The sequence below is a fragment of the Rhinoraja longicauda genome, chromosome 18, assembly GCF_053455715.1.
Source record: "Rhinoraja longicauda isolate Sanriku21f chromosome 18, sRhiLon1.1, whole genome shotgun sequence".
In the NCBI taxonomy this organism is placed as follows: Eukaryota; Metazoa; Chordata; class Chondrichthyes; order Rajiformes; family Arhynchobatidae; genus Rhinoraja; species Rhinoraja longicauda.
Window position 1 is genome coordinate 27,994,564 of NC_135970.1, and position 11,726 is coordinate 28,006,289.

The 11,726-nt window shown below is 43.5% G+C and overlaps 1 protein-coding gene across 4 annotated transcripts; it reads left to right on the forward strand.

Annotated features, from left to right (window-relative positions):
* Positions 1-247: 247 nt before the first annotated feature.
* On the forward strand, positions 248-10,896 carry sinhcafl (SIN3-HDAC complex associated factor, like). 4 transcript variants are annotated; one of them, XM_078414816.1, is made up of 8 exons: positions 248-330; positions 1,895-2,040; positions 4,419-4,518; positions 5,655-5,775; positions 6,269-6,419; positions 9,054-9,203; positions 9,629-9,726; positions 10,700-10,896. In XM_078414816.1, the coding sequence occupies exons 2-7, from the start codon at positions 1,913-1,915 to the stop codon at positions 9,693-9,695; spliced, it is 717 nt and encodes a 238-aa protein (XP_078270942.1). In that variant the 5' UTR covers positions 248-330; positions 1,895-1,912; the 3' UTR covers positions 9,696-9,726; positions 10,700-10,896. The 4 variants fall into 4 exon arrangements, with proteins under 4 accessions (XP_078270942.1, XP_078270940.1, XP_078270944.1 ...); XM_078414814.1 differs by lacking the exon at positions 10,700-10,896 and having other exon boundaries at positions 9,629-9,880; XM_078414815.1 differs by lacking the exon at positions 10,700-10,896 and having other exon boundaries at positions 262-350; positions 9,629-9,880.
* Positions 10,897-11,726: the final 830 nt, after the last annotated feature.

Sequence of the window (11,726 nt, forward strand, 5' to 3'; positions counted from 1 at the left end):
TCTATAGCATTCCCTGTTGCCATTAATCGCGCTGGTCACCATTGCCGCTTTATCGGGCTGAGCCAGGGTACACAATTCACTTGCAGCTGGGAGCGCCGGGATTTGGAGTCTGAGAGCGCTTTGTTGTGTTCGTTACAACAAGGAATGTCACCCATATAAACTGCAGATCCCGACATGCCGCACGCAACAGAGCGGGGGACTGGGAGGCGGCGCCCATATATGTGCAGGGCGCCTTGCTTGCGGTACACCAGCGTTCTTGTGTGTAAAGGTAGTGAGTGACACGAGCTGGGGCGCTCTGACCCACTTTGGAAAGACAATAACAACGAGGAGGTTAGTGAAGTTTGGTTTTGGTGAGTACACACTTGTTCTGCTTTCACCTGGTAAAAGGTTGTTTTCAGAAGCATGGCATGTGGCATCACACATAAAGGAATGGACTGCACCTCTGGGTCCGGGCGCATGGCGTGTCGACCACACGCTTGTATTCTTTGTAAATGTAACATCAAAAAGTGTTGGGAAGAGAGTGCGTTTAAAGAGTGTGTTTAAACTGAGACGAGACACAATAGGAACCGCGTGAATCTTTTTTTGACTCGACCCTAGTTGACGATGTTCAAAGTGTAAACCTCATGAACAATATAATGTCGAGGTGCGAGTCATATCCTCTTCTTAGCCCCGCTGTGTTCTTGCCATCTCGGCGAGGACCTCCCATTACGTTGGGGTCATTGCAGTGCAGTGATCGGATACAAAGAAGGTTCAGGGTGAGCCAAATCTAAACTACATGCGTGCATTGTCTAGGCAGCACAGCGACCTGGGGGCAAAATGTCCGTGTAAAGCGGTAGTGTAAAGTCCCTGGGTAGTGTTGCCATGGTGGGCTGCGCTGTTTACCACCCCCACCCCTGCCCTGTTTAGACTGAGAGTTAGTTGTGTGTGTGGTCTGTGCAGCGATGGCGTCGCCAACCCGAGGAGTTCAGAGGGAGGGACTGGGCGAGGGGAAATCCTCATCGTTTTACCAGAAAGTCTCCCTAGTGAAAGCGGCCACGTTCAGAACGTACAAACTCCGTGCAGACAGCACCCGCGGTCGGTATCGATACGGGATCTCAGGCAGCAACTCTACAGCAAGGCAGCAGCTCTATCAGCAACGCCACTTGATTTTTGCATCGGTCAACCAACTTCAGCGCTGACTGTTTGCAACCATCGCTGGAGTTTGTTGGCTACAGTCCAGTGGTGCGCACTTCCATGCTTCCAGACCTCACTCACAGACCGGCGGAGAGGTTAAGCGCTCCCCTTTCTTTATTTTGATGTCATTAAAGCTGGTTTATTGTGTTAGTGCCGCTGGGATGGAAAGGTCGGCCTGGCCGTGGCTGGGGGGTGGGGGAGAAGCGGGGGGGCTGCTACAAGCGCTCACACCGAGCACGCTGGCTGCCACATAACGGGCTCCATGTCCACAAGGCTCCTGCTCAACACATGCACCCGGGCGACTTAATCTTGCCCCCGTCCCACCCACTGTTCACTCTTCAGCACATGGAGTGGGAAAAATAGGTGCTGAGCATCTGATGTCGCAGGGTGTGTGTTGGAGGCGTGCTACACAATGTCTGGCGGTCTTGTCTCTGGACTCTGCCCAATGGTCAAAAGCTGGGGCTGGGAGTGGAATAAGCGTGGACTGCGGTCCGCTTAAGGTGGGCTTTAATCTGCTCTCAGCCGCGGAGGCAGCGAGAACTGATTCAGCCCAGTACAATAGACCTGGCGTACAAACAAACATGAGACCCTCCCTCATGTCACTTGAGGTCAGAAAACGTAGAAATAATAGGACCGCGTGATGATCGAGCCTGTCTGAATACACCTACAGATGAAAGTTTGTAAATAAAAACCTCCTGAATTAATTTAACGTTTCAACCAGTGTCGACGGGGAAAGACAATGTTTGGTTTCCACAAATCCAAAATCTACCGGAGCTTAGAAGGCTGTTGCATTTGCAAGACCAAATCTTCCAGCTCCCGTTTCACCGACAGTGGACGATATGAGGAAAGCTTTAAACTTTGTTTCGGGTAAGACGATACATGTATCCTTCTCTTCTCTTCTCTCCCCGCCCTCGGGCCGGGCGCACACGCGTTGCCTTCAGTAGCGGAAGCGCGGAGTCCTTGAGCGCACTTCCTTATTTAAAATGTTACTAGGCAAATACAACGTCGTGAAGTTCTCACCGAAAGCTTGCACATTCTGTCTGTCGGACTTCCTTTATTTATGGCATTTTAGAATTTCGTACTGGGGGGCAAAAAGTAATCTACCACGAGTAAATAGTGGAGTCTGCAGCAGTCAACACAACCAGAAGAAACGGGCACAGTGTATTTGGTGGGTGGGGATGAAGACATATCTGAAGAAGGGTCCCAATCTGAAACCCATGTTCTCCAGAGATGCTGCCTGACCGCTGAGAGAGAGAGAGAGAGAGATAGATAGATAGATAGATAGATAGATATTCACAAAATGCTGGAGTAACTCAGCAGGTCAGGCAGTATCTCGGGAGAGAAGGAATGGGATAGATAGATAGATAGATTCTTGATTATTACGGGTTATGGGGAGAAGGCAGGAGAATGAGGTTGAAGGGGAGACACTTAGATCAGCCATGATGAGAATGGTGCGGTAAACTTGATGGGCCGAATGGCCTAATTCTACTCCTATCACATAAACCTATGCAAGGGCTGAAATTGATAACACACTGCCCAGAACAAATAAAAAGGAAGTGATGATTCATTTGTAATTACTGGATGAATTGCTTGTTCAACAATGTGGAGGAAGGAACTACAGATGCTGGTTTAAACCGCAGATAGACACAAAAAGCTGGAGTAACTCAGTAACATGCAGCATGTCTTGAGAGAATGAATGGGTGATGTTTTGGGTCGAGACCCTTCTTCACACTGTTTAACAATAATCTTTTGGAGAGTTATATAGCATAAAAACGGGCTCATCAGCCCACTGCATCAATGCCGATCTTCATCCCCATCTATGTTGAGTAAGAAGGAAGTGCAGATGCTGGTTTACGCTGAAGAAAGACACAAAATGCTGGTGTCAGGGAGCATCTCTGGAGAAAAGGAATAGGTGACTTTTCGAGTCGAGACCCTTCATCAAACTGAGAGTCGGGGAGGGGGTCCTTTTCTCCAGAGATGCTGCTTGACCCGCTGAGTTACTCCAACATTTTGTGTCTATGCCTGTCTATGTTAATCCCACTTGCTTGTATTAACTCCATATCCCTTTCTTCCTCATTCATTTGCGTCCTTGTCAAGATGCCTCTAAAATGTTGTCACTGTTCCTTCTTCCACCACCACCTCCTGCTGCTCATTCTGGGCACCAATATGTCTTTCTATAAACATCTGTTCCCCAGGCCTCTTTTTAAATCTTCCTTGCATGTTAAATCTCTGCCCTCTAGTTTTGGACACCCCTACCATGGGAAACAGATGCTGGCTCTGTACCCTATCTATACCTCCATATCCTTTGCATGCTGAAAAAAATCTAGTCTATCTAATCTTTCTTGATAACTCAAGCCCTCCAACTTGGAAAGGTCATTAGTTGGACACAGATTTCTTCTCCTTTTGTGTGTTTCGGTTGTGGATGGGGTGGTGCGAAGAGATTCAAAACTGAAAAACGCATTCCACAAAGGGACTGTCCATGTGCCACTGGGGAGTTAATTTTAAGGGGGTGATTAATGGCTACCTGGGAGCAGATTTCCATCACTTTGACGTTGCTCTGTGCAAGTACCCTCTGAAAGAACTTTTTAGTGTGATCAAATTTACTTTGGAATCTATTCGCTGGAGTCAGCTTCCAACAGAAGTGAGCAGTTGAGATTTCCAGCGTAGTGTAATTACAACCATAATGATCCAAAGTGCCTTGCAAAATGTTTAATTTCAGTGGTAAGAATTCTGGGAGAACTGAATGTAATTGAAAACAAACCTATTCTGACATGACCTTTAAATCTATTCATAGCCTTTCACTTGTTGTTTGACTAGGATTCACCCATTTGTTGTCTGTCACGCTTGACTCTGATTTGTGCTTGGGAGATACATAATCCCTTTATAATGGAAGCCGTAAGGTGGGATAAAATATAAACACAAGTAAAATATAATTGAATGTTGACTGGGGTTACATCAAATTTAGTTTAATATGAAACTTTTAGACCGCTTTTGGGTTAGATTCACTGATTATTCTGTTTCAAACTCGGGCCATCTTACAGTTGGAAAAGTGGTAGATGCTGGAGGCCTGTACTGTAGCTCTGACAGCTGTTGGAAGTTGACTTTAATGGATTGATTTTCCACCTACAGAAAGTTTGTTAAAACAATCACTTGAGCGTTTTCTTAAATCAAATCAAAAAATCAAATTGCAATGAAATCCTTTAAAATTTATGTCTAGAGTAATTTTTATTTTAAATTTCCTGCAGTTTGATAGAAGCACGGGTGGGAGACATCTGTAATGCATGTGTTCTTCTGGTGAAGAGATGGAAGAAACTGCCTGCTGGATCAAAAAAAAATTGGTGTCATGTAAGTATGTGAAGACCTGCGAGGACCCATGTTAACAAATGCCTATATAGTTATATGGAATATGGCATTTGAGGTCTACCCGAGGACAAGTAAAGATTTATTCCGGTGTTTCAGACGTATTCAGTATGTGTGTGCTTGAGGGTGAATAGGATTATGACTTGTAAAATGCTTTTGGCACAATTTTAATTAAAAAAAATCACAATAAAAATAAATCTCATTATTTCAATCAAATTTAGTTTGCTGGAGTTCCAAATATTTAGACATTTAAACAAGGGATTTACATCTGAAGTAATTCCTCAGCTATCAGAAAAGTAGCATCAATCTGATTTCCGTTAAGTTATTCAGTGAAACAGCTTTCCATTGTTGTGCGTGGAGAAAGCTGATCAGTCTAGAGATGCACAGATGTCCATAAATTTCACGATCGGATTTGCACTTGCACAGTCTTGTAGTGTTGTAATGTTTGGTCTGTTGTGCATGTTCTATGAATAAATAATTTGGATACGCTGTAAATTGCACACCAAACATTATACTGCCTAAAACATTATATCTGTACTCAATGCATATTTAGCATAAGGTAAATATTTATATAGTTGACACTTTTCTCATTTTAGTATAATCTGCCGAATCATTTAATTGAATCTACAGAAGCAAATCATGATTTTAACTTTTAATTTTACGGGAGAGGTTGAATAGGCTGGGTCTCTATTCCTTGGAGCGCAGGAGGATGAGGGGTGATCTTCTAGAAGTGTATAAAATCATGAGAGGAATAGATCGGGTAGATGCACAGAGTCTCTTGCCCAGAGTAGGGGGATCGAGGACCAGAGGACATAGGTTCAAGGTGAAGGGGTAAAGATTTCATAGGAATCTGAGGGATGCGTTTTTCGCACAAAGAGTGGTGGGTGTATGGAGCAAGCTGCCAGATGAGGTAGTTGAGGCTGGGACTATCCCAACATTTAAGAAACAGTTAGACAGGTACATGGATAGGACATGTTTGGAGGGATATGGACCAAGCGCAGGCAGGTGGGACTAGAGTAGCTGGGACATGTTGGCCAGTGTGGGCAAGTTGGGCCGAAGGGTCTGTTTCCTCACTGTATCACTCTATGCCTATGACCTGCCCCCTTTCCCACCCATCTCAGGTGGTTGATGCACGAGCTGGTCCAGGCCTTAAAACACTTGTGAAGCCTCAGAAAATGAAACCCAGTAATGATATTAAAAAGAAGAAATTGAAGCGTCTCCAGCAAAAACTGAAAAGACAGAGTAAGTCCTTTGCATTTATTTAGTTGTTAATGGTTGCTTTTATATGTGACTCCTCTTCCTGCAATTCTGCCAGCTCCAGCCAGATTTGAATGTTTTAAAAAGTAAATGTGGTTTTGAACTTTTAGTAACTTTGTTTACTTTGAGTAAATATACTTTAGATGGCTACTAGCTGTTTTGAAAAATATTCTATCTCATGCATTTCAATCTACTTGCACAGTTCAACCTGTGCATAATAGCATAGGTTGGATTATCTCTCAGTTGTAAAATAGCATTGGATCAAATCTAGCAAGTTGAAACCATGCACCAAATGAAGTTCCCTGAGCCACAAACAGTTGAATGTTTCAACAAGGAAGTATTGTTAAAGAAGATTTAACATTTGTTTTTCAATCGTACTGACTATATTTAACTATCCTCACTCTATTTTTTCATTCTATTTTGGTACCTAGACCAAAAAAGTCTGGTGGCCTAATATGTTTGTGTTCATGTTGTACAGATTTGGATGCTCGTAGCACAACGTCTAGTATTTCACCTTCACTGTCGCCTACCTACAGCAACCAATCTGATGAAGAGTCAGATACAGAAACCCAGAAAGCTCTTTCCTTGGAACCCGTCTTTTCATTTCTGGATCTGACATACTGGAAAAGGTGATTTGGGGGGTTGATTACTAATTAATGCCTCTCGGTGGCCAACTATTAAAAGTATGTGATTATGAATGATTCCATGTATACTTCTCAATACGTCTGCCTAATCATTTTTGATTTCTGTTCCATCTGTTTCAAATGCATAGCTGCCACGATGCCTATACATATTTTGTGTCCTTTTGGTTTAAATGTTAGTGACCTTTCAAAGTGTTAGACAAGGGTCCACCAAAAAATTGCCACATGTATTCTTCCTTTAATCAGCTTTTCGAAAGTAAGCAGTATGCCAGATTTATTTTGTAGGGGGTGGAAAATCAGCGGGGTTAGTGGTGATATGTTACATAGGCCATCGGACCACCAAAATATATTTTAAAATTGATGAAAGGTTTCAGTATCAAGCTTATCAACATTTGGACTGATTGCTGAATTTGATTTTCATCACAAACTGAACCTGGATTTTAGAGTCGTGTGTTGAAATGGGTTATTCAGTCTCTATTCTGTCCCACCATTCAATTCGATCACAACTGATCTGTATCTAGACCTTGTAAGTCTTGAATTAAAAGAAGATGGACACATTTGATGTATACATGCTGGAGTGTAAGTGGGTGAGGGAATTTGATTGAAACATAAAACCTTGAGGTTTCTTGACAGTGGATAATTCTTCATGTTTGGGAATTTAGAACTAGGATTGCTTGTTAAGGCCGGAATAAAGTAGGTTTTTTTTCTCGGGTATGGGAGTATTTGGGACATGGCCTCAAAAGTATAATGGAAGCAGAATCACGATTTTTGACACGCATGGAAAGATATTTTGTAAACGGGTAAAGGTTAGCAAGATAAACAGCAATGCAGAGTTGAAGTTACTCTCAGATCAGATTTGAGAGGCCATTGGGCTCATTCTGGGTTAATGTTTGTTCATATGGTATTGGTTTATTATTGTCATGTGCACAGAGATATAGTGAAAAGCTTTTCTTTGTGTGTAATCCAATCCAATCAGATAATATAGGTAGGAAGTAACTGCAGATGCTGGTTTATACCCAAGATAGACAAAATGCTGGATTAACTCAGCGGGATAAGCAGCATCTCTGGAAAGAAGGAATGGGTGACATTTCGGGTCGAGACCCTTCTTCAGACCTATTCAGACCTGTCTGAAGAAGAAGAGATCAGAATCAGACTGGCCTTTATTGTCATCCAAAAAAACAAGTCTTTTGGACGAAATTCTATTACCCACAGTCCAACAATAAGAGAAATAAAAATAAGCAATAACACACACAATCACAAACCAACACAAAACAAAAAAGAAAAAAGAAACATCCATCACAGTGTGTCTCCTCAGGTCCGCAGCGGGCCGACCCAAGCCCCGCGATTCGGGGCGGGCGTAGACGCTGCCGCTGCCGGAGCTCCCAATGTTGCCCCCCACCCAGGGGCCTGTGAGCTTCCGATATCCACGTGGTCTGCGGCCCAAGCCTCCGAAGGCGAGTCGCAGCCGCACTTGCAGCGCCACCACAGCCTCCAAAGGCAGCCAGCTCCGCAGATAGTAAGTCCGGTCCGCGGGCTCTGCGAACCAGAGCCCCAGGTGGTCCCAGCTGGAGGCCGGCAGCTCCAGGTGTTTGGCCGATGGTAGGCCGCAGCGGGAACAGAGACACGACCCAGAAAACAAAGTCGGGTCTCTGTTCGGAAGAGACAATTTTACAGTTTCGACCCCCCCTCCCCCCCCAAACATAGTACACAACTATAAAAAACACTACATCACATCTAAACACGACAATTAAGACAAAAAATGACACAAAAGACAAACGCACTGCAGGTGATCCGCAGCTGCTGTGCAGCGCCGTCACTTCCTGAGTTTTCCTGATGATTACAGAATATATATTTTTAGTAATGTAGCAAACAATTCCAGACAAAATGACCATTGTCTGCCATGAGGTAGATTGGAAGGTTGGAACTATACCCTAGCTTATTACAGAGGGAAAGAAGCAGTTCCTGAATCCAGTGTTTCATGCTTTCAAGCTTTTGTATCTTGTGCCCTTGGAAAGTGGGGAGAAGAGGGAATGACCGAGGCGGGAAAGGCCCATGATTATCTTGGCTACATTCCCCGAGGCAGCATGAGGTGTCGGTGGAGTCAATTGTGGGGAATCTCGTTTGTGCGATGGACTGGGTTACATCTGCAATTTCTTGCGGTCTTGGGCAGAGCTTTTCCCAAACCAATCTGTGAAGCAACCCAATAGTATGCTTTCTACATTGCATTCACAGAAGTTGGTAAGAGTCTTTGGAGCCATGCTGAATTTCCTTTTAGTCTCCCGAGACTAATGCAGATAGTGAATGTGATGCTCAAAATTTCAGATCAAATTAGCACAGAAATACAATGTTATTGGAATATTTAAAAAAAATTGCCATCTTTGTGCGAAGTTACTCCTTTTTATTATTTTAGAAAAACAAAAATGTAATTTATCTTTGTTTCAAGACAGTATCAACTTTTAAAGTGAATCTGTTGTAGGGGGTTAACACATGAGATTAGTAGCTGTAGAACATTACTATCTTTATTATTGTCAGTTACGTGAAAGATGCTGAGTTAGTTAAGTTGTATACTGGAAATCGGTACTATTCAAACTGCACGTCTAATTTTATTTTTCTTCTACACAGGCAAAAAATTTGTTGTGGCATTATCTACAAGGGTCGTTTTGGCGAGGTGCTGATTGATCCTCGTCTTTTTAAACCTTGTTGTGGTACAAAAAAGGACTCTAAAGCTACAACAGAGGTTGAAACAGCACTTCAGATTATTCAAGGAAAACGGTAATGTGTTGTGCAACAACTGGACATTCACCTCTGGCCATTTTGCCTGTATTTGTCTTTTTGTCTCCAGTGGCAGACTTTTAAGAATTTGATATCATTTTGTCCAAGTCATCTCATTTCTTTTGATGAGTAAATGGATTTCTCTTGATCAGTGACTGCTTGAAGCAGTGAACTCGGCTTTATAAATCTCCAGTGTGCTAGTTATTTTAAAAGTAGGCTGGTCATTCATTGACGTTTTGTTTGAAATCTCCAGGCATACATTTGAAATGGATTTTTGATGTCATTATGTTTAAAGAGAATGAATTAATTTTGTTTAGGTGGCATTTTAAATTGTAGAAATGTCTTCCTGGAAACTTTTCTATTTTATAGTTTTAAGTTTAATATTGTCAAAGTGTATTGCTGTTCATTTGTCCATTATTTCCCAGCTCGGCACCTCAACCTCACCCCCTGCATCTCACCTTGAACTCCTCACTGAATCAATGGATTACTTGAGCTCAATAACCAGAGTTGCCAAATTATTCTGGTATGTGGGATGTGCAATAACCTTTTTTTGTATTTTGGTACTTTTGTGCAGTGGCAATTTTTTACTGTTCCTTAACTCACTGGAAAATTGAGGAGTATTTTCTGTTACCTACCTCAGTGTATTTTTGATTATATTAATTTTTTTAAAGAGTAAAATCATGTGAAATAAACGTTTTGTACTTAACTTGCTGTTATTGTATACCAGCCTATTAATGGTTACCTAATGGAGGACCCATCTTTGGACCATTTTTTAATGCATTTTGAGTTGTTGGTGATGGGTAGAATTTGTTTTGTTTTGTTCATTGCTTTTTATTTTTGAAGTGGCGCAGTGGTAGAGCTACTGTCTTATAGCGCCAGAGACCCAGGTTCGATCCTGACTACGGGTGCTTGTCTGTACGGAGCTTGTACGTTCTCCCCGTGACCTGTGTGGGTTTTCTCAGAGATCTTCACTTTACTCCCACATTCCAAAGACATGCGGGTTTGTATGTTAATTGGCTTGGTATAAATGTAAAATTGTTCCCCATGCGTGTAGGGTGGTGTTAATGGGTGGGGATCGCTGGACGGTGTGGGCGGTGGGCTGAAGGGCCTGTTTCCACGCTGTATCTCTGAACAAAACTAAGAGAAGGACAAGTAAGATTCCTCGAGGATAGTTCTGCTACCAACCAATTTCACCAAATTTGGGTTAGAAAACAAGTAATTTGGGCATCATTGCATTATTTTTCTCTTTGCTCCCTTACTCTCACCTAATCAGTACATTCCTTCATGAATTTGTCTTGAAATATTTTAATTGTTTGGTTAAATGGTTTTCCTTGCAATTAACTTGTGTAGTATGTACGCCGATGAGCCAAAACATTATGACCACTGAAGTGAATAACATTGAATTTCTTGTTAAAAATGGCACCTTGTTACAATGGGTGGGATATATTAGGCAGCAAGTGAACAGTCAGTTCTTGAAGTTGATTTGTTGGATGCAGGAGAAATGGGCAGGAGCGACTTTGACAAGGGCCAAATTGTTATGGCCAGACGACTGGATCAGAGCGTCTCTGAAACGGCAAGGCTTGTGGGGAGCTCCCGGTCAGCAGTGGTGAGTACCTACCGACAGTGGTCCAAGGTGGGACAAACCACAACCGGGCGACAGGGTGTTGGGCGCCCAAGACTCATCGATGCGCAAGGGCAGTGATGGCACCAGGGTGCACTGTGGGAAGACGGTGGAGGGAGTGTGATGCTCTGGGCAATGTTCTGCTGGGAAACCCTGGGCCCGGCCATTCATGTGGACGTCAATTTGACACGTGTCACCTACCTAAACATCCTTGCAGATCAGGTACTCCCCTTCATGGCATTGGTATTCCCCGATGGCAGTGGCCTCTTTCAGCAGGATAATGCGCCCTGCCACACTGCACACATTGTTGGGGAATGGTTTGAGGAACATGATGAAGTGTTCACGATGTTGCCCTGGCCTCCCAATTCTCATGATCTCAATCCGATTGAGCATCTGTGGGATGTGCTGGATCGACAAGTCCGATCCACGGCGGCTCCACCTCGCAACTTACAGGACTGCTAATGTTTTGGTGCCAGAGACCACAGGACACCTTCAGGGGTCTTGTAGAGTCCATGCCTCAGTGGGTCGGCGCTGTTTTGGCAGCACACGGAGGACCAATAGCATATTAGGCAGGTGGTCGTAATGTTTTGGCTGATTGGTGTATAATGTGTTGAGAGATAAAATGTGTACTTGCTTTGGTGGAGGGAGGTGTGCAGTTGCAGGGAATGCGTTCCCCTGGACTAATGTGAGGTTTAGATTTGTCTTAAATTAGATTTGGAGCTTCTCAGATTGTGGGCATCACCTACAAGGTAAGCGTTTGATGCACATCTTTAAGTCATAGAGTGATACAGTGTGGAAACAGGTCCTTCGGCCCACCTTGCCCACACCGGCCAACATGACCCAGCCATTCTATTCCCACCTGCCTGCATTTGGCCTATATCCCTCCAAACATGTCCTATCCA

Coding starts and splice junctions, on each gene's coding strand:
- sinhcafl (XM_078414816.1), top strand. CDS start 1,913: ATGTTTGGTTTCCACAAATCCAAAATCTACCGGAGCTTAGAAGGCTGT. Junction 6,420..9,053: donor GATCTGACATACTGGAAAAG/GTGATTTGGGGG, acceptor TCTTCTACACAG/GCAAAAAATTTGTTGTGGCA. Junction 9,204..9,628: donor CAGATTATTCAAGGAAAACG/GTAATGTGTTGT, acceptor ATTATTTCCCAG/CTCGGCACCTCAACCTCACC.